The following is a 23654-nucleotide window of genomic DNA, read 5'->3' as shown; positions in this document are numbered from 1 at the left end:
AATTCTCACCTTGGAGAGATTTTCTCTCAGTAGTGTCTACTGGACTGGACGGGAAATCTCCCCAATGACGTGAAAATACCTGAAAGGGGTTTTAACAATTTAGGTAAGTTTTAAGTATTTAAAGGCTTCATTTATTCACAGATATTGATCTCATGAATCAATATTATATCCCAAACCTTACAGCCTCCTTTTTTGCTCTCAGAATCTCTTAATTGCTGCCAAGCAGAAGCCAGTTATAGTTTAAGGTGTAATAACCTGTATGATAATGATTTTCCAGAATTGATAAAACACAATAAAATTTGGTAAAATACTGCAAGAAATAGCCTGTGTGGCCATTTGCATTGATCAAAGGAAGTAGACAAAGACATATTTCTGCACAGATGAGAAAAATAACACAGAAAAAAGCACCAAACACACATGGTAAAGCTCTGTGAAGTCATACTTTATAATACAATGTAGAATACGCATTTACCTTCATGTTTGGAGGTGCTGTGGCTGGTGGTGACAAGGGACGGTCCGGCACTGTGACTTCAGAAGAGTTTGCCAGCTCTTGTTTTCTGCTGATATAAAAGTGACACTTGTTACCACGTGGTTTAATATTTCTACATATGTCCATCTACACATGTATTCACATAAAACACAGAGAATCCCCCATCACTACCTCTACATTTCAGTATACTGTTTATAAAATATTAGACTTTGCTAACTGTTCAAATAAAGAGCTGCTTAGCTGCCTAAAACCAAATCAAGGAACAGTGTGCAAATATTCCTAACCGTTTGGCAATCAGAATATATATTTCACTACTGTATATTGAAGTGATTGGCTGCTATGGTATCATGTGTTTTTTTCTATTACTACTACTCTTTGCATCACCTAACTGAATTGATTAAATGTAAAACAAAATGTATTTTCTTACCACGACTTCATTGCGACTTTGTAAAGTCTGCGTCCTATAGCCCAGTAGATATACCCAGCCGTTTCCCTCACTGAAGGTGATTCAGGTAAAATTAATTTCAGGTGCTTAACACCCGGGAACTCACGGATAGATTTGTGTTGTCATGACAACCTCATTACGCCAAATTTCCCTTGCCCCTCCTGCCTCCGTTCTCCCATCTGGCAATAGCCTCTTATAGAGCATACTCTGTGTGTCTCTGGCTTTCCTCTTTGTAGAATGAATGATTACACAGAGTGCATATGAAGTGATAGAAGCAGAAGACCAACTAAACACAAAGAGTATAAAACTGGATATTCTGTTGTGTCCTTGTGCAATCAAAAATCAGTACAGTAAAGTGAAGATAAAGCCATAGAAAATAATAGATAGGAAAATGCTTTTAAACTGAAGAACAATGAAACAAGCTCTCTTTCTAGGCATACAAGATAAAAAGGTAAGTCATATCTGAGTTTGTGATAAACAGAATTTCTTTTACGCCCTGCATACAGTAGGTTAGCACATGCCTGAAAAGTACAAAGATGATGCACATAGCCCACTAGTCCACAGTACTATCATCTTTAGAACTGCCAGAGCAATGAAATTCAATTGGGGAAGGGTTTGTCTGGATTATTCTCTTGTATGCAGTGTTTTCTGCCTCATTACACACGCACCATAAGAAATGTAGAGGTTGTTATTGCTGACCACTTTCTGAAACTGGTAGTTGCCTGGGGCAATGACGTAGAACAAGGATGCAAATGAAAAGGTTGGAGTAAACAACAAATTTACAGAAAAATTAATGTAAAGTCAAAACTCTTGATCTGCATATTTCTACCAGGTAGGCAATGCAAACAACTTGACATCCAATAAACCAGAAGAACAAAGGGTCCGCAATGGTACAATCTTTCTTTTTAAAAATGTTTTCTTACTACAGAAGTGCTAAAAAAATTACTGCTCTTGCTATTTTATTAGGATTAGGACCATTTTTTTTTAATGAAGAATGGCCTCCAAAAAATCTGACAACTCATAATTTTTATACACACATTGCCAGAAGTGAATAAAGGATTCCAGTGCCAGAACATTGGCATTGTAATATTTCATCCAGGGATGGTCAGTCCTTGGCACAGAGGATCCCAGTGCAGAAGAGCTGAGAGTTACAAGAAGGATTAATGTTAAGGGTAACTTTGGGGTTTGTGGTAGGGTTAGTATGAGGGTTGCAGAGAAGTATATTTTGAGAGTTACAGGGAACTTTAGTGTAATGGTTACAGTGAGATTAGGAGTTAAGTTAGTCTTGTAAGTTAATGGCAGGGTTAGTATAGAGGTTACAGGGAGGTTTAGTGTTAGGTTAGTCCCATGGTTAATGGAAGGGCCAACATAGAGGTTACAGGGGGGTTTAATGTAAGGTTAGTCTGGAGGTTATTATGAGGATTACAGGGAGGTACAGTTTGAGGGTTGCATGAAGGTTTAGTGTAAGTGTTACTGGGAGATTTAGTGTAAAGTTAGTCTTGAGGTTAATGGGGGGGTTAGTATAAGGACTACAGGGAGGTTTAGTGTTAGATTAGTCCAGTGGTTAATGAGAGGGTTAGTATAAGGTTTACAGGGAGGTTTAGTGTAAGGTTAATCTTGAGGCTAATGGGAGGATTACTACGAGGGTTACGGGGAGGTACAGTTTTATGGTTACACGGAGGTTTAGTGTAAGGTTTGTCTTGGGGTTAATGGGAAATTTATTGTGAGGGTTACAGGGAGTATAAGTGTGAAGGTTACCAGGCAGTATAGTTTAAGGGTTACAGGCAAGTTTAGTGTGTGGTTAAGTCTTAGGGTTTCTGGGAGGGTTAGAAGGTCATCCTCTGTATTCATTTATAGAGAAGTCCCACATATATTTTCCATTTCTCTGGAAATCCTCTGGGCCAAGAAGCCATAGTCAGTGGTGTATTTAGGTTTCGTGCTGCCCTATGCAAAACGAAACTCGGCACCCCCCCATCTAACAAGACATTTTGCGTATTCTTTCAAGCCGCTGGATACAGCGTCTGACAGATTGCGCTATTAGGCCTCATTCACACTGCTAAGAGTCGGCCCGTACAGATCCGTGGGACGTGCACGGCCGTATCGGGCCGTTCCCGGGAAGGACAGGTGCTGCGTGTGATTTGTACGCAGCAGCCTGTTCTTCTCTATGGGAGGACGCAGCTGTACGCTCACCTGAACTGCACGTCCGTGTGGATGTCCGTACTCGTACACAGACAGGATGGATCCTATCTGCGTCCGAGCATGGACACCCGCACCAGCACGGATGTTTATGGGCCAACTCTGAAGGCTGTGACACACTGCACGCAAAGCCGTGCAGAGCGAAGCAAAGCTGTCCGGCACGGAGCTTTGCGTGCTGTGTGTGAGCTGAGTGCAGGCACATGATTGACTGCACCTTCAGCCAATCGGCTCCTGCATAACAACCAGCCAGACGTCGCATCGCAACGCGCCGGTTTATACGCGCGAGCCGATTGGCTGAAGATGAAATATTTCCTCTCGGCACGCTCAGCTACACGAGCTCTCGCAAGCTGAGGTGCTGAGGAGAAAATTACATGACACTGCTCGCGAAGGCAGCGCGTCACCGCTCCACGCTGCTTCGCGTGCAGTGTGTCACAGCCTTAAGCAGTGTGAATGAGGCCTTAGTGTTGCAGGGAAGCCAGGGTCTCAAGTGGCTGTAAAGGATCTCTGGTGGACACTGCAGGATGTCAGGCTGAGACCACCATAGACCTTGCAGTGCCCATCTGAGTTCCTGCAAACCCCACCAGAGACCCCCCAGAGCCCACCATAGACCTTGCACAGAGACTTTAAGGTGGACTGTGCATGATCTATTATGGACTGTGGAGGGTCCCTTTCCCTGCACACATGCTGCTCTTCTTACCTGCAGCTCCCCAGCCTGCTTTCATTCTGCATCTTGCTTCCAGCCTGCATCTTACTTGAGCTGCCCGCAGCCTCCGCCGACCAGGGCCATGTCTATCTTGGTCCCATCAGATCTGCAGCCTCGATGCTTCTTGGAGCCGCCATCCCATCTGCAGCCTCCACCGGCCCAGGTCCGCGTCTTTCTGCAGCCGCCGAATCTTCTTGGAGCGGCACCGCAGCCTCCGAAGGCCGGGCCGCTTCTCCCTCAGCCCCGGCCACGCCTCCTCATACACCCGCCAGCTCACTGCCAGGCCCCGTTAGCAGCCACCTTTTAAGGCAGCCGACGCTGCTTGATCTTGTGCGCCCGGCGCCTTGTTCGTCCCCAGCTTTCCTCTTTGCAGGGGGGCGAAACATGCCGCTCCCCTGCAAAGTGCCGCGTCAGGCAAACGCCTTGTTTGCCTTGCGGTAAATACGCCCCTGGCCATAGTAACAACTTAATAGAATATGTCTTCTTCACACCTCATATTTTTCACAATTTATAAGAGAACAGCAATTATATTTTTTCTTTAACAAAATTATGATAAGCTGATTTAATATATCATTATAATACAAGTGTTTATGTTTATAATCTGAGTGCTAGAATATTATCAGAAGATTATGTCAGTATAGTGAAAGGTTTATAAGCCCAGCGTCTGTCACAGATCATGACTGCAGCCAGTTTCTCAGGAGAAAACGTGTTAATGCTAAGGAAAAAATAATAATATGTTTTTGTACAATTAGATTGCTGCGAGCCATAATAATGACAAGGTCTGGTAAATAAAAAGGCAATTCAATTTTTATTATTATATTTGCCAAGTTCAGTAACAGCTGGGCTTAAATGTACAGCTCTATACAGCTCTTATCACACCGCAAACAAGCCAGGTTGCTACAGCAACTGGCCACATGGTTCCTTAGCACCACTGAGTACCGTTGACCGATGTACCCAGGAGGATGTCAGTAATTAAAGACCAAAGGAAAAATGCCCAGTAAATCACACAAGTTATAATCCCAGAAAACTATTCCAGCACCACTGATCTCAGCACATTGCTAAATTGTGTGCAAATAGAAATCGATACATCAACCTAACATTTGTCTGACCATTTTTTTAAAAAGCCCCGATCTCAGCTTATATAAACTAGAGGACATTGCCAGACACTGAGCTACAGAAGAAGAAACTAAATAATATTACACCTCCTGTTGCTTTTTGTTTTTAAAGCCCATCTTTGGGACCTAACTGATCGCTAGATTAAAATAAAATGCCCTTTTTACTTCCCTAAATGTCAAAGTACCGCAGCGCTGAATACTGAAAAATGGCCAGGACCGGAAGGGGGTTTAACACCGCAGACTTCAAGTGGTTAATTCTGGCCTTAACTCCAGCCCACATAAACCGCAAAAATAACGATCACAATGAACGATCTGGCCTTAACTACAGCCCGCATAAACCGCAAAAATAACACCTCCGCAAAGGAGGTGAATTGGCTTGGAAGAGCTATGGGTAATGTTTGTAATAAATACGTATATCTGAGAAGTAATGGTCATTTGATAATATATTTTCTCCCAAACCATGTAAAGATTTATTTATTCCATCTATGCCAGCCTTGTTTAGATATTTTATTTTCCTATTTAGCTTTACTGTAAATGGGGACTACATTCCTTGTCTTTTAAAATTGCCATATGAAGACACTGCAAACTGAAGAAACGTAAATATAGTGGGGGGAATTTATCAAAACTGGAACAGGCAGAATTTGGAGCAGATGCATATGACAACCAATCAGCTTCTCTCTTCAGTTTGTTCAGTTAAGCTTTGAAAATAAAAGACAGAAGCTGATTGGGTTAACCATGGGAGTACTGTGCTAGAATCATTCCTCCTTCATATAGTTCATAGCATTTTAGAACTTCTTAAAGGATAGCTGAAAATACAAATCAAATCCCCCAACCCCTCCCCAAGCCATATGGTTTGACTTCCTTACAGGCTAGCCATTATTTTCTATGGTAGGACCTGGCTTATACATGAAGGAATTCAGGACTGCACGATGCATTTTGACTTTCAGTCCATCCAGGGCTGCATCCTAGACAATGAAAGAACAGCAGCGCACTTATGATGTCATGACTCTGCTTTCCACCCTGTAGGCACGTTCACAAAAAAGACTGACATCATTGTGAAAAACAACAGGTACTCAAACTGTACTGCACATAAAGTCTCAAAGCTTGGTAAAAACTATGGTCTCAGACTGGTGAGTGGACAGTAAAGGATTAGCAGCACACTGTGATGGCCATCCCTCTGCTTACTCTACTCTCTCCATCTAACAGCATGTTCCCAGTCTGCACATACAGCAAATCCTTATTGGCTCATGGTGCTGCCACTCACAGTCTGTGTGCAAATAATACCAGAGGCTGATATAAATACAGATTTGGATACATATGCTAGTTGCGTGATAAAAATACTTTAATGAATACGTAACTGCATTAACTGGTGTTTGAAAATGCCTGTAATGGTATTAGCATAATTACTACAAACAGAATCAAGTCAAAATTGCGTTCCTACAATATAAACTATGCAGCTGGCTTGCTTACTTCAGCAAATATCAGGAAGAAAAGAACAAGAAGAACTCTTACTTTGTATAAAATTGTGCAAGAAGTAAAATCACTAAGCAGACTGTTCATTATTATCAAGACAACTCTTAAACAGTTTTAAAACCGGAAAGCCCACTAAGTTTATGTTTATGCTGGCTCTGATCCAAACAGGACAGTCACATCACTGTTTAAAAATGCTCCTTTTACATCATTATATGCTCCAAGAAACAGGAAGGTTTTAAAGGCCTAAATTATAGTCAAGAGACTGCAGTCCTGCCCAGGGGGACAGTCAACCTCCTACTATGGCTGAAAAGGATAAAGGGAAAACTAGATTGTAGAAATGATTCCAGGATAGGTCTTTCAGGCCCTGAGAACATACAGGCACAGTCCTACCTCTCAGGTACCAGGCTAAACTTTTTGGTAAGCTCTGCAGAGTGCTTCATAAACACGTATGCTGTGCTGGGCTTAGTGCACACATTTATTTCACTGAAGAGGGCAGGTTCCAATAAAGGGAGGAGCAACTAAGTACTTGAAGGTAGGGATGTCCCGATGCCACTTTTTCAGGCCCAAGTACAAGTACATCCCCTCATGTACTTGCCGATACCAACTACCGATACTTTTTCTTAAAGTGACAGGTGACTTTAAATGATCCATAGTAAAACTACATGTTCTGTACTATGGATCATGATTTAACCTATTCATGTTAGCAGGGGAGAATTGTAACTCTATTGCTGGAGTGTAGTGGAGGTGTGTGCTGTATATATGCACTACATATACATTACACATCTTGTCAAAATGCCCTGTATCGGGCCCGATTCCGATGCTAGCATCGGTATCGGGACATCCCTACTTGAAGGGCCACTTATATTGGGGCAAACAACCACTTGGGTAACTTTTTCTAGCCTGCCACATAGATGGTTCTCAAGAGTAGTCTGATGGATTCCCCCTCTAAACAACATGGATGGAGGAATCTCCGCTGAGACAGCATGTACCTGCGCCTGTCTGAATACCCGTTTTCGTTGCTCTTTGGCTGACTATTTTCTACCCAACTCCTTCGATTTTACATTTGAAATTTGTTGACCTAGGTCAGTGGTGGCGAACCTATGGCACGTGTGCCAGGGAGGGCACGCGGGGCCCTCTCTGCTGGCACGCGAGCCCAGGTTCAGGGACCACCAATGGAAATAGATCCGACCGATCCGGGTCGCCTCAGTACGCGATCCGGGCCAGTCACAATCAGGCAGCGGCGGCGGCCCCTAAACAGGCAGATTAGACGGCTGTTTCCTCCTCGCTAGGCCCCCGGGAGGCCGTCTAATCTGCCTCTTTAGAGGTCGCCCGTTGCTTCAGCAGGACCCTTTTTCCCGCGGATGTCACGCGATGTTTCTATTTTTGAATGCAGCCTGACGGTGAAGGTCGCTGGAACGTCGCCCCGAACAGTCACGCTATCCCAGCCCCGCTTGTAAGGTATGTCGCTTGGTGTGAATGGGGCCTAAGGCAGTGATGTTGAACGTTTCTTAAACCCGAGCGCCCGAACTGCAATACAGTACTAAACTTATTTTCAACGCTGGCACTTTGAGGTAAATAAATTGATTTTGCGTCACAGTTTGGGCACTCGGGTTCAAAAAGGTTCGCCATCACTGACCTAGGTGGTGCTGATATGGCCACCCACGGCTCAAATTCTGGGTCAGTTCAGCAGGAGTCGGACAAAATTTGAGCCATGTAAGGCCAGCTTTAGCAACTATCATCTTATATCTATGCATAGCCGTCCCTTATTTAGAGGGATTGACTCTCTTTTGGAACCAAATCCCTCTGTTCCTTTTTTCCTCAGTTGTTCTATCTTTTTGGTCTGTTACATCTATTAAAATGTACTATTTAACTACCAAAAGTGCACTAAACCTTTCATCTATCCTTTAAATTACTGCATTTGCTACTTTGGTAGAGGTGGAAAAAAACACTTGGGTTTAACCAATAATTTGCTGCCTTTTTAATGTAACTGGGGGTGTGGTGGGGGCATTTCCTTTGCCTGCTTTGAGCTATAGCGTGTTCCTCAGTCTCATCTCTTTTTTGGCCACTGCCTGGCCAAAAAAAAGTCACACACTCTAATACTTTGTTGGACCGCCTTAAGCTTTGATTACGGCACGCATTCGCTGTAGCATTGTATCGATAAGCTTATGCAACGTTACAACATTTATTTCCATCCAGAGTTTTATTAATTTTTCACCAAGATCTTGTAGTGATGATGGGAGAGTCGGATCACTGTGTAAAGTCTTCTCCAGCACAACCCAAAGATTCTCAATGGGGTTCAGGTCTGGACTCTATGGTGACCAGTCCATGTGTGAAAATGATGTCTCATGCTCCCTGAACCACTCTCTCACAATTTGAGCCTGATGAATCCTGGCATTGTCATCTTGGAATATGTCCGTGCCATCAGGGAAGAAAAAATCCATTGATGGAAAAACCTGGCCATTCAGGTAGGTAGCTTATCTAATTTTTTTGGGACATAACGTTGCTGAACCTACACCTATTACCCAATGGAAAGCTCTGACCTATTTGCTTAGCTATATTCTGTTGGTGACTATTTTTTGGACAAACAGTGTGATATAATGTCTGTATATTTACGAAGCAGTATGCAACCATCAGTCCACATTTACCCCGCTGGTAAAATATCTCAGTTTGGTGGTAGTGTTTAAAGTTAAAAGCTAGCTGAAAGGTATTGTGTATAATGACGTCTATAGAGGTACACTGCTCTTTTACCTGAAGCCATGACACAGCGTTATGAGAATCTGTCTGCATAATGACTCATCTATGCTGAGCTAGGTTTATTCACACACTTTAGCAAAGCAACAGCTCAATGTGAATATATTCTCATTGCATCTCCACCCCCCCCCCATCCCCCTCCCAACACACACCCCTTCTGTCTAGCAAAAGCATTTACTGATCTTTGATCAGTACTAAGTACTTTATGGAACTTAATCAGTTTTGAATCCCTATCTTAATAACAGGTGAACTAACGCTTGTTATAAACAGCTGGAATTTTGTCATATTCTTGTGAATCGACTGAAGGTTTGACCCATGGGTGGCCCTGTTGGCACCCCCTTGCTCCACAAATTGTGACTGAAAAAAAGCAAAGGAGCCAGGTGGAAAAATCGTCAGCCATAGGACTGCATCCAATCAGATCAGCTGGCTGTCAGAATGCAATAGCCAGCAGGGGAGATTCCTCTATCCATGCTCTCTATTATGGATGGGGTAATCAAGTGATTCTCACATTCAGCCTCTAGCTTAAAGAAGAAATCTGGGGGAAATTATTATTAACCCTTGCAGTGGGGCTACCCCCACACTGCAGGGGTTAAGTACTCGTTTTGGTCTAGGGAGGAAAATAACCATGTTTAATCACCTGATCCAAATAGCCGGCTTGCTCTTAGGACGGTCCCTGGAACCTCTCTACCCCTCCACTGCAGCAGTCTACTAAAGTCCCGTAAATCAGCATATTCAATACACAGTGTATAGGACATGAGGATGCTGAGGGACACACCAATTGCTGCAGCATAGGAGGAGACAGGCTGGAGGAAGCGCTGTCACAACTGGCTGGCTGAGTATAACTTTGCTATTTTTGTCCATTGAGCCAAGAGATAGCAGTGATTTCTTGAGTGATAGTGAAAGTCGCCCTACACAATAATTCTCCTCTCTCTCGTCTCCCTCACACCAACCACAAAGGTACAGTACCTGTAATTGTTTATTTTTCTTTATATTTTGTACAGTATTATATTACAGTACAGTATTGTAATCATTTTATATGAATATTTTTGGGTTGTGGAACGAATCATCTGAGTTTCCATTATTTCCTATGGGGAAATTCGCTTTGATATACAAGCGCTTTGGATTACAAGCATGCTTCCGGAACGAATTATGCTCTTAAACCAAGGTATCACTGTAATCCCCAAAATCCTGCTTAAGCCCTCATTCACACGAGAAAAGGCCGGCACGTACAGCTACGTATCGGGCAGATCTTGGGAAGGACAGGTGCTGCGTGTGATTAGTATGCAGCCCCTGTCCTTCTCTATGGGTGTACGCGGCTGTACGCTGCCCCACGCTCACCCCAAGTGCAGTTGGGTGCGGGTGTCCCGGCTCGGATGCAGACAGGATCCATCCTGTCACGTAAGAGTACGGACACTCGCACGGACATGCAGGGCGGGTGAGCGTAGGGCGGCGTACGGCCACATACTCCCATAGAGAAGGACAGGGGCTGTGTACTAATCACATGCAGCACCTGTCCTTCCCAGGAGCACATTGCAGTGCCCTTCATTTTAGAGGGAACGCAGCTTTGGCGCACATGTGTTGCAAAATGCAGCATGTGGGTTTTTTGTCCATTCTGGTACATTGGCAGCCCATTTAAAATGAGTTGGCTGTTTTAGCATTTGTTAATGAGTGACACAACGCATGTTAAAGGAATGCACAAGAATGGCTAAGTGTGAGTGAGTCCTTAATATTTTCTTTTTTCAATTTACAATAATTGCAACAATATCCTTTCACATAGTTTTACTACACAGTGGCTTAGTGGTTAGCACTTCTGCCTTGTAGCACGTGGGGTCTCTGGATCAAATCCCAGTCAGAACACTATCTGCAAGGAGTCTGCATGTTCTCCCTTTGCTGGTGTAGGCTTCCTCCGGGTACTCTGATTTCCTCCAACACTCCAGAGATATGCAGGAAGATTAATGGGCTCTTGTCTAAATTGTCCATGCTTGTATGTATACGAGATAGGGACCTAAGATTGTAAGCTCCTTGAAGGGAGTTACTGATATATGTACAAGTATGTAAAGCGCGGCTGTTGTTGTTACTATATAAATACCTGAAATAAAAATAAAGTCTCTTTTTTAGGACCGTAGTGGTCCTTGTATCCAATTCTGCTCTAGCTTCTCACTTTCAAAGCAAGTATCCATTTCCTATCTATGATCCATCTATCATTTGTAACATGCCATAGTGCAGGGTTTTGTTGTTGAGCATACAACATAAATGGCAGATGAAAGTTGTTCTTCTGCGCCCCCTAGTGGTGTTGTAATGCTCTCTTTATTATTGATACACCTGTTTCAATTTACCAGGTAGGCATTACCTTGCGTCATGTAGAGAAAAAAAAATAAACATTGTAGCAAACATTTTCCCAAGCCATGCAAATTAATGAGTAGGATAATTATCTAGGCACACTGGCTGCTAAAAATAGAAAGATACCTTATTGTTTGCCTACCAGTATTACAATACTTGCTATATAAACACAGACAGATTTTTAAAAAACACATTGTCATAAAACAAGAGCGCAAAACAGCTTACAATTTGTTTAAACAATCTTCTTTAGATCTACTAAAAAGTACAAAGCATGTGGGCCTGCCTGGCTGGATTCAAATGGAGAGTATTGGTTAAACTGGCCATACACCTATAGATTTTCTGCAGATTTTCTATGGTCAGATGGAAAAAGTGCAACAGATTCCTCCATCCACGCTACACGGTGTGGAGGAGGAATCTCCCGCTGGGCCAAGCTTCAGTATCTTGTTAGTCGGCCGCGCTGGCTGTCAAAATACCTGAACAATCTGATTGGATGCAGGCACTGTTCAGGTGTTTTGAGAGCCAGCGGGGCCGACTAGCACGGTTTACAATCTAAAAGGGAAGGGCATGTGATACATTAGGAGGTAGCTGTGGGGATGAATTGTTTGAGAAAGTGATAGTTCAGTGGTTAGGTTGAGATGGGATAGGCTTCCCTGAAGAGATGAGTCTTTAGGGATCGCCTAAAGGCAGTCAGAGTGGGAGATAGATGGGCAGGTTGTGGTAGAGAGTTCCATAGGATGGGAGAGACTCTAGTGAAGTCCTGGAGGCAAGCATGGGAGGAGTTGATGAGGGAGCTGGAAAGCAGGAGGTCTTTTGAAGAGCGGAGGGGACGGTTAGGGTGATACTTTGAGACCAGGTTTGAGATGTAGCCAGTTGTGGATGGCTTTGTAAGTGATAGTTAATATTTAGAATTGTATTCTTTGGGATATTGGAAGCCGGTGCAGGGATTGGCAGAGGGGGGTTGCAGACACTGGTCACACGCAGCACCTGTCCTTCCCGGGAGCTGAGCAAAACGGCCGTGCACGCAGCACGGAGCTGTACGTGCCGGCCGATTCCCGTGTGAATGGGGCCTTATGGTTCAAGCAGGGCAGTTTGCTCATTGTCCAGTTCTTTCTCCCTTGCATATGGCTTATATGAATGTGGCAACCCTGCTGTTTTAAAATGCAGTAAGGAGCAGCACGCAATGCATGTGAATTAATAACAAGGAAGATGTGAAGCTGGAGATGACAGTACCTAGCTCATCTGGTGATTGTACATAATGTATGAGAAGAACCTGAACTGTCACATTTAATGTTGGTCAAAGGGATCATTGTATTTACGTAGTCACTTATTATTGTGAATAAAAGTTATATTACTTTTTCTTTGTTTGTTTTTCCTTAACATTTGGTGTCCATGAATTACAGACATACTGCTGTTAAAGAACTGTGCACTTTAGACTGTATTCACAATAAACTTCTCTTATGTGCTCCATTTTGGTCTGTTAAATATAGCATTAGAAGTGTTTTATTAGATCTCTGCGAATAAAAAGCCCTGTTCATCTTGATCTTGTCCTGTGTCTCCGCACACTTACTGTGTTATCTCAAAGAGTCTATTTAGCCCTCCCAGTTCTTATTTTGGACTATGATTGGCCTTTATGTTGCAGAGATCTGAAAGTTTTTGAGTGCATTTCAGGCAAATCAAAGGATATTTTTCTGTAGTTGCTGGGTCTTTTAGCGGATAAAGCACAGGAAAATGTGCATGTATTGCAGAGATGTACTGCATTTCTTAAAAGCAAACAAGTGAATCTATATGCTGCTGTTTACTCTTTTACAGTTATAACTGATAGGCTTTGATCACAAGAATATTTCACAGGCAGGGGCAGTTATTTAAGGTTACATATAGCTCCCAACTGTTCCTCCTTTGGAACAAAATCTCTCTGTTTCTCTTTCCTGGTCTGAAGTATAGAACGCTATAAAAATATACTATTTACCAAGTTGTATTATACTAAAGCTGGTCACCCACTGCTTGAAATTCAGCACCATTCAGCTCGACAAAAATCGATTTGGAGTGGAAAATGTTTCAAATGAACAGTGACTGCATCCAATAGCCAGCAGGGTGTATTCCTTCATCGGTGCCATTTAGCTAGACGTGTATGGCTAGCTTAAAATAGCATTAAATAGCAAAAAACCCTTGTTTTTTATTCAAAAGCATTCACTTACATAAGGACAACCTACAGCATCCATAATTTTTTAGCATATATTCCCATTCTTTTACTTTTGTGTGCCAGCTGCTCCCTATTGATGAAAGCTCGCTCCTTTAAGTTCTGGTCAGGAGTGCGGTAGCACGGAGAGCGTGCACTGTAGCAGTCACACCACTCACATCAGCAGAGGTTTGTCCCTTATCCCACTGATAGCACTGCGCATGCATGCTCCCCTACCAGGCATGCCCACACCAGCTTTACGTAGTACATCTTTCCCCTTGGATAAAACAGCGCATGTGTGCCCTTCCTGGGTTGAAGAGCATGTGGGCGTAGTTGCATTACATGAGCACCATTACCGCTAGTGCCCTGAGCATAAGGTGCATGCATGACCGTGATGGGCTAGGGCACGTACATAAGGGCAGCTCACTTAGACCCTCATAGATGATGGAGCCATTCTTCAAGACACTAAGGGAGTGCACAGAGCCTGCAAATGAAGTTTGCTGAGAAATGACAGGCTGCACGTGTAAAGCAAAGAGCAAACATAGTAACTCCTATAGTATGCTGCTATATATCACATTTTATACATTGAGGGTTTTATATCACTTTAAATCTTTCATCTAACATGTTGTTATTTTGAAAATTGTACAGAAAATTGGTGGTGAAAATAAATGGTGGGCTTAGTCTTTTACATATGAATTCTGAATGGTCTGCCTACCTGGGGGCATGGCCGGGATGTGTTCATTGCCTACATACTTTCTCCTAAAAGCTGTCACTCTTTTTCATCTCAGAATTGTTAGAGGTATGGATACATGCTCACTGGACATTGTCTACACAGATGCTAAAGGAAATTGTTGTTGCTGTCAAATTAGGAGAAAAGGTAGACGAGGCTCATATGAAAAACTGGAGGATGCCATTACTTCTTCTGAAAATGCCAGTTGCCTGTTTTCAAGGGGAGCTCCTCTATGAGTTTGATTCTACTGATCTGCATACTTGTTCAGTAACAAGAACTCAGAAAGTACTCAGGCCAATTGATTGATGTGACAGCCTAGTATTTACAGAAGGAAATATTACTAATGGCACCCCCCATATTTCCTTTATATAGATTTCCTCTAAACTGTTTGTAAGGGAAGGCTTATAACCCATATTAGGTGTTTTTTTTGTTTTTTTTGCGGTTTATGCCGCCAGGAATTGTGTGACTGTTTTGGGTATGTTTTAGGGCCATGGCGCAATGGTGGACCTGCCACTGGCATCATATTGCTAGCAGGAGAATCACTGAGGTGCAACACATTCTCCAAAGAGCACTCTCTTGCTTGCTAAAACACTGCAGAACCTGGAGCGAGAACGGTGATGGAGTAACATCTTGCTGGATTGTTCAGCCATGGATGAAACTACAGGAGAAGGTCAGCAGTTCAGGGGAGTTGCCACCAGCATCACGATCATAGCCTTTAGAAAGGCAAAGGTCTCAATATATTGGGGTTGCCTTTAACCCTTATTCACACAAGATAGACATGAAAGCACATGTTGCATAAGCCTGCATTGCCATGTGCATTTAGATCCGTTGTGTTGCCATTTTGAAGGATTTTATTTTACAGCCATGATCCGAAAAAATGCAGTTCAACTAGAGTTGATGCATGCAGGTCTTTAGTCTGAACATGCCTCGTTTAAAACAAAATGTGTATGCATTTCGCAAGTCCTGGCATGAACATACCTTTAAAGAAGAACTCTTGGCAGTTACAAAATTAACCCTTGCAGTGGGACCACCCCCACACTGCAAGGGTTAACTGCTTGTTTTTCTCTAGGGTCTAAACTAAAGAAGATATACTCACTGGAGCCTCGATCCTGTGGCACAGACTGCTCACCTCTCTCCCACCTCAACTCCATTGATGGAATGTCACTGTATTAGACATGATGACTCACAGATCCATAGGCCACTTGAGCAGAGGAGGAGAGAGGCTGCAGGGACCAGTCCAGCAGCCAGGGTGAGTATATCTTTTTTATTTTAGACCACAGAGAAAAAAAGAGCAGTTAACCCTTGCAGTGCAGAGTTTGCCCCACTGCAAGGGTTAATTTTGTGACTACACAGAATTCTTCATTGAAGAAAAAGTCCAGATATGATTTGATTTTTATACATCAGTTCCACATGTTCCAAAATTATCTTATTGCACTTGCCGCCGTGCAAAGGCCTTGCTACCATTTTTTATAAAGTGTGTATTATCACCATTCTGCCTCTTTATATGTGTTTAGATCTGACATGAAGTCCCACAATGCTTTGCTTCTGTAACTCTCAAATACACAGTCAAAGTTTGCCAAGCTAGAAAAGGGAAACCATTTGTGGTTACATTGTGCACTGCCCACAAGGAAAAGGAGCACAAATGGAGGACTAGTTCAGTGTATGAAGAAGTGTCATTACTACATGCAAAAGGTAGAAGCACACCATAAGATGGAGTATGGTCTTAAAGCTCAGCTCTAGGCGTGTATTTTAAAATAGACCTTGGGGCTGATTTATAAAAAAGCATTTCAAAAGCACAGCAAGGTGCTTAAAGCTAAACTCCAGGATAAGTAAATATTGTCCAAATACAAGAGGAATGTGCATTTCTCTATGACTCTTGGTGTGCTTTGGGTATTTCTTCTAGATCTGTGCAGTAATCCGGTGTGAAATTGTGCCTCTGTGACAAGCCTTTCTGTAATAAAGACCAGTCACTGCCGCTCTTTCACCTTGAGAAGGGTGTCTGGTCTTGTATCCGCCCCCTCCTGTGGTCTTCTGCAGGCAGCCTGTAGTAATGGCTTGATCAGCAGGCTGTTGACTTGGATGTATTGCTTAACTGCAGTGAAGAAAAGTGAGATCACTAACCTGGCTTTTCTATCTGGTAGGGGGTAGTTTTGTTGGATTACAAGAATGACTCCTGGGTTGCTCTGGAAATAAACCAAATATACATGCAGAATCTGGAGGTGACGGTACACTAGACCAGCAGAAACCAAGATGCATATTTGCTTTAATAAGTGTTCTATATGGCCCTTACATTGACAGTTCTGCAGGTTCTGCATTGACACCAACTTAAAATCAATATGGTTTCTGGTTGGTGATAAAGCTTAATAATTAACCTGACAGAGATTTATACACTTTGCCCCACAACAAGGATGCACAAAAAAGAAACTGTAATAAACTTTAGGCCTACTTTATCGCAGTTTGATTAACTGCCCCCTCTGCTGGGGAACAGTAGAATTACAACAATATAAAACAAACCCCTGATCACTTCTTGGCTGTGCTCCTGTCAGAGGGCAAAATGCCACAATCATAAATAAGTTAGCTGTCCAGGATTGCAGATGCAGTGACTGCAGAATACTTCTTTGCTAAGTGAGTGACAGCTGGGCTGGCAAAAGAGCAGCCGGATTCTGTCAGCAGCGTTCTTGATCTGTCACACACAAATACAATCACATTCCTTAACTTATTGATTGATATACAAATAATTCACAGCAGCCTAAAAACTGGTTAGTCTCCGAGCTTTACGAAAAGTATACAGTTTTGCTAATTATTTACCTCAATAAAAAGAGCTTAGTTGCAATTAGAAAATAATACGGGCTTTGAACAAAAAATATGCAAAGCACAGCCATTTTCTGCCTGCAATTATATAAATGTCCCCAAAGTATTTGTACATTAATGCAATAAAAGATAAGAAAAGAACCTTTCCTAAATTCAATGCTCACTCTAATCCTATTTACCTTTGCAGATAACTATAAGTTAACCCGTAACTTTATCTCAACATTTTTGCCTCTTCTCAGAGTTTTGGGTTTAGAGTAACTACCTATCTTGCCTCGTTACTATCCATGTTTTCTCTGACTAGCCAAAGGCAGTTTAGTGTAATAGCTTTTACCACAGCACTGACACATAGCATTAAGAGGAACAGTCTATAGCTGAGCATGTGTGCAAATAACTAAACAATAGTTTCTGGTGTTTCTGAACCCTAGAACAAAAATTTTATATATTACAGCTTGCCTTACAGCCCAACCCTTTCTCAGTACACTAAGCTAAACTGAGCTTTGCTTAATGTCTAATATCCTACAGGTGGCAGCCATACCCATCAGTAGATGACTGACTCAATAAACGCTGACATCAATGTTATTACTGGAAGGTGGGTGTGCTAATAACACTATTAGAGTAAAAGGCAAACGCTTTGGGTTTTAAGCTTTTTTAAATGCTGATTACATCTCTTACAATGCATGCTGCTACTTAATGTTTAAAGATGTTAGTTTCCTGCAGAATCATCCAGGCCCCTGGGCACTGACCTGAATATCCTTTTTTTAAGGGTGGCTCCTTTCCGTTATTGAAGCCACCCTTGCGTGTGCTAGTAAGCTGTGTGTGTCTCCATAAACACACAGGCAATGCAAAGCAAAACAATCTCTTGCTCCTCGATTTTCCTTCCTCTTTTCTCCATTCTCCAAGCTTGTGAATGCACAGCTGCTGGAGACTGTTCTGTTCCTTGTGATCTTGTACTAGACAGGAAGATCAGGGAAGCACAGCAGAGAGAGTTGGAGTCAGCTTTTCAGAAACAATTTGACTAAGCACTTGCAAATGTGAAGAAATACTTTTGCTTGAAAATGTATATTTGATTTGGATTCAATACAAGTTTAAGAGTCTATTTCTACTTTGACTCAACCCCTTTTATTGTATTAGTATATAGCTATGTACTATTGTGGCTAATAAACTGTGGGGTCTATTCACAAAGCTGCCGAAGGATCTAGCTGTAGCTTCGGCTAATCCTTCGGCTAGCTTCAGGCTCGAAGGGCTGCTGTACGGGCTATTCGCTATAGCCCGTACAGCTCCCGAAGTTGGCCGAGCGGCTCAGTCGAGCCGAAGGCATATGCCTCGGCTCGACTGAGCTGCGCTGAAAGCCGAAGCTGGCCGACAGCCTGCTTCTGACAGCTGGACGGAGCCAGCCGTCATCTCACGGCTGGCTCCGGCCACTTGCAGAGAGATCAGCGTCCCTGGTTACCAGCTAACCAGGGACGCTGTCGTTGCACACTGAGAGCGGCCTCTCCGTGTTCTCAGTGTGTAATGACAGATGTCGCTTCTGGTTACCTGGTAACCAGGAACGCATCTGTCATTCCTCCACCAGACGGTCTGGGAGTCTAATAGGCTCCCGGCCGCCCGTGAGAGAAACACTTTCTCACAGAAAGGTTCTCTCTGCTCGATCGAGCAGAGTAAACCTTTCCCTGATCGTTTTTTTCTGTTTTTTCTTCTGAGAAGAAAAAAAAAAAAAAGAAAATCACCATAGGAATGCATAGCTAGTTTCCTATTGGCTTTTTCAATTTGCAATAGCAAACTATCTATTGCACCCACCCACTGCTGCTGTCAATCAGCAGAGGGGGACCTGCAGTTCTCCATCAGGTCCCCGTCAGGTGGTTGAAAGCAGCAGAGGGCGGGTGCAACAGCTAGTTTGCTATTGGCTATTGCAAAGTGAAATAGCCAATAGGAATCTAGCTATGCTTTCCTATGGGGATTTATTTATTTGTTTGACGGCAGCAGAACCGCCCGACCAATAGAAAACAGTTGGGTGGAGCTAGCTGTCACTGCTAGCTCCACACAATTGTTTTCTATTTTTTTTTCTACTTTTTAAACTATTTTTCTGTTCTGCTCGGTCCCACAGAGGGACTGAGCAGAACAGCCGAGCCGAATGCCGCTCAGTGGCATTCGGCTATTTACTCACTGCTGTTCAGCATCTATAAGAATAGACCGAACAGCAGCGAGTAGCCTGCCGGAGGTGCGGCTTAGACTATCCAGATGTTGGATCGGCTGAGTCGAACTCCTTCTGCACTTAGGGTCGGCCGAACATGCTGAGCATGTTCGGCCAACCCGAAGCCACCCGATGTACGACTGATTTCAGCCGATATACGGCTGCAATCAGCCGTACCAGCCTGAAGTGAATAGCCGAACAGCATTCGGCTCACTTCGCTTGGGGTCGGTGAGTCACTTGGCTGCCTACGGCAGCTTAGTGAATAGACACCTGTATGTTTTCTGTTTATATGCTTAAATGTTTTCCTGAAATTAGCATTGGAAGCACTGTAGCAAGCACTCCTGTGTGCAAAGGAATGGAAATGTAGAGAACTTCAGCACTGAAAATGTAACAAACCAGACGCACAGACATTTGAAATGCTTACTCCGTACACTACCCTGTGCTTTTCACACCCGAAATGTTTGGCAAGTTTACTCCAGTCTGTCAGCTGTTTGAAATGCAGCTTTACTGGCAAAATGCACGACCAGGAATTTCTGCACAATTAACTTTAGTACTCATCAAACCCATGAAACTATTACACTTCACAGCTAGAATGTACCACTGTGAATTATAAAAGGAGATTACACCCAGGAAAATAAATGTCACCCTTTATGTTTTTGTTTGAGTCAACATTACCCAATGGAACGTTTAGCTTACATGTATAGTATCGCTCATTTTCACTAAGGAGGAACGTTTTTTAGATTGTGGATAACACACAAGTGAGTTCTGCTTTTATTTACTCATAAGCAAAAACAACAGGTAGAATATGGTGTGGCTGATGGGAACAATTTTCCTGTCTTACTGTTCGGTCAGGAGTAGACAATTGACTGTAGAATTCAGGAGCTATCCAGTCCAATAGAGCTGCTGGATCAACATTTTTAGCAATGTAATAACCTCAAAAGGCAGGCACAGCTGGAATATTTCAGGTGAGTTGGCTACTTGGCTCTTTGGATTTGATAAGTCTTGCCTCATTTCATAAACCTGCAGACCACTAAAGTTCCTCTACACTGAATCATCAAAGCATGCCTTTATGGACCCGGTATGGGGCATAGTCATGCACAGCCATCAAACATTTGCCACAAGGCCAGAAGAGCAACATTGTCTAAAATGTCTTTGTATGCTGCACTCGAGCTTGAGCTTTACATTACTAAAAACACCCAAACTGAACAATTTGGAGCATTGTCCACATCCTTTTGGCCATATAGGTAGGTGTGAATGTTAGGTACCCAAAACATTGGCTCATATAGAGTTTTGATAAATACCGCCCTAAGACAATGCAGAAATTGCTTTGACTTTTTAAATGTATATTATACCAAGTAAGTTGCAGTTGAAATATTCTTTTTCCGAATCTCCACTTCTATAGTAGTAAACTTTATGAGGCTGTAATCTCTGGGCGCTGCTCTCAGCCTGAGCATAGCCAAAATTCCAGGCATTCTCTCAATTTTGTTATGGTTATTCTGTGTAATTCTTCATACAAACCAAGTTTATGAACATTCTCTTACAACTGTCTACATACTGAAAGTGATATTAAAGATTTTGAAAAGAGTTTTTTTGAGAGTCTAATACTACTTTAACAATGACCTGCCAACCCATGTAGTTGGTGCAGAAACACAGCGAATGTGTCACCAGCCCAATATTTACTATAGGTGACAGAATGTATGCAATGTGCACAGAGCTGAATGGAAGTGCACATAGTAAGGGCTTGCTCACACGGCATGCTCACACGGCATGCTCACATGTCCATTGAGTTGTGCTGATCTGCATAGATCAACACAGGCTTGACGCAAGGGCATACAGATATAATTTTCTATGTGCCCTGTTCACACCAGAATGCTGCATTGAAGTGCATTGGATAAACATGTAGCATGTCTGCATTTTTATGTAGCATAACACATCTTACTGCATGTCACTGCAGTGTGTGGCAACACGCCGTGACGCATAGAGTTTATATTTAAAATTACAAAAGAAAAAAGTAAACGTTATAACAATGCATCGCACTGCCCCTACACAACGCACACCTGTATGCACACAGTGCAGGCTGGTGGGAACAAGCCATAAAGAGAAGTAATTGTAACAAACGCTTTAAAGGAGAGCAATGTTTTCTTATCTCACAGCAAACATGAGGAACCTAATTAAAATATGTCTACCACCTGAGTGAATTTCTCATTATATGGTAACATCAATGCAGACAGTAATAGACTTCTAATTAGTAAACTGCTGCATGTCCAAGCAGCCTTATCTTGGTGACAGATTCCCTTTAAAGTAAACCTGAGGGGAACACATACTGTAAGTGGCCATTGCTAGCCAGCTCACGACCATGCTAATTTTCTGAAAGTCTCTGGTTGCAGTACTTCAAGAGACCCTGTCTTCAAACAATAATATCAGCAACAATCTTACCACATATATGATATGTCAAATTGCCTTGTTTTGTGCATTGGATCCCCCTGTAACTATTGATATTATGATATTGAACAGGCCTGGAACTGCCACTGGTTGCCACCATCTTGGCTGTGACATCAGCTGCCCCAGGCAGACTCAGAGCTGTCAGATAAATGACATTCTGTAGTAGTCCACTGGTGACATTTTTTTTTTACGTTCAGTAACCAGCTTCTCATTTATCTGCTGACAGGGCAGAGAGGCTGAGAGTAGGAGCTCACGCGCAGCAGAGCACTGTATAATGACAGCATTGACATCTTCTCTACTCCATACATATTACATTTGACTCATGCTTTGTGTACACTATTGAGCACTAACGATTCCAACAGCTCCAATGGCACTTCTGTTTAATCACCCAATAAGTACACAGATAGCAAAGCACTGAACTTGCATGAAATTCTTACATTTGCTAGCAAGCAACTTTGCAGGTTCCTGCTGTCTGCTTACATCTTTGTTGGCAAACCTGCAGCTCAGGGGACACATGCGGCCCTTTGGTCCTCTGAGCCCCAGCAGTCTGTGTTTTGGTGATTGCTATAGCCAGTGAAGAAAGTTATTGCACTGGCTTCTAGTAGTTAAACAGTTTGGATTATGTAATTTGCACTATCTTGCATATACAGTATACAACATAAAATGTGGCACAAGCAAATGTTAGAGGTGCTGAAATAGCAGTGTTCCCTAGCAATCTCATATAATGTGTCCCTAGTCTATGACTGTCCTGACACATGTCCCAAGTCTACAAGAATCTCCCATAGCATGTTCGCATTCTCATGACCATCTCCTGTAGTATGGAGATGAGGAGCATAGGGGGAAAAAAATACTTCTCTGATAAGCTACATCTAGTGGCCATAAAGTGGTATTTTCATGATATTATATTCGACTTGGAAAAAAAAATAGTAATATTATATGTTCATTTTTGTCTCCAGAACAAACACTCGCAGAGTTTCACAGGACGAATGGCTCTGAAGATGGTTTATAAAGATACAACTTTAAATCCACACTAGGTAAATACAGATTAAGCCTACTTAAAAAGAAGGAATGTGCTATGACCTTTTCAGATCAATTCATGCCTAAAGGAACAAAGCTACTTCACTTTTATGTAAAACTGCATGGCCACATTTAACTTAATGTGCAAATCAATGGCTCTGTTTTGTTTTTAAAAGCAAGACATTGAAGTTAATAGTTGATCCACATTCACAGGAACATTATGTTAGCGAGAGCTGAATACCTAATGAGATTGTAGGATCGTATATGTTAGCCAAATATTTTGAAAGTTATTAATGGGTGAGGCAAACTATGCAGTCATTAGTATGTATACCGTATGTCCCATGAAGACAACCAATGAGTGCTCTGCTGGATGCTATTATTATTTCTACCCTGCAGAACCACAAAAACCAGTACAAGATCATAGCTGCTAAATAAGTGACATACTTCTGGTACTTATAATAAACTGGTGTGTCTGGGAATTTATATGCCCAATCCTGTCCTTTTTCAAATAGCAAGGTTTACTATAAACCTAAAATCTAAATTTAATTATGCTTGTATTAATGAATGTATACATTTGCAATGTATATACAATACAATATATACAGTATATATATATATATATATATACATATATACACACACACACACACACACACACATTTATATACACACACACACAGCCAAAACACTACTATTGCTCCTGTTTTATGAAAATGTTCAATAAAATGGGATTTTGTGGATTGTATAATAAGGTTACTAAGTATTACCAATAAG

The 23654-nt window shown here is 42.4% G+C and overlaps 1 protein-coding gene across 1 annotated transcript in view; it reads right to left on the bottom strand.

Annotated features, from left to right (window-relative positions):
* Positions 1–23654, bottom strand: part of RAP1GAP2 (RAP1 GTPase activating protein 2) — a 269213-nt gene that overhangs the window by 182487 nt on the left and 63072 nt on the right. Inside the window, exon 2 of the mRNA XM_018554104.1 lies at positions 473–557. Within this exon, the coding sequence (XP_018409606.1) occupies positions 473–557 (85 nt within the window). The remainder of the gene's footprint in view (positions 1–472; positions 558–23654) is intronic.

Source organism: Nanorana parkeri, unplaced genomic scaffold (genome assembly GCF_000935625.1).
Source record: "Nanorana parkeri isolate BGI_ZX_2015 unplaced genomic scaffold, ASM93562v1 scaffold142, whole genome shotgun sequence".
NCBI lineage: Eukaryota > Metazoa > Chordata > Amphibia > Anura > Dicroglossidae > Nanorana > Nanorana parkeri.
This window is presented reverse-complemented; position numbering and strand designations above follow the sequence as displayed.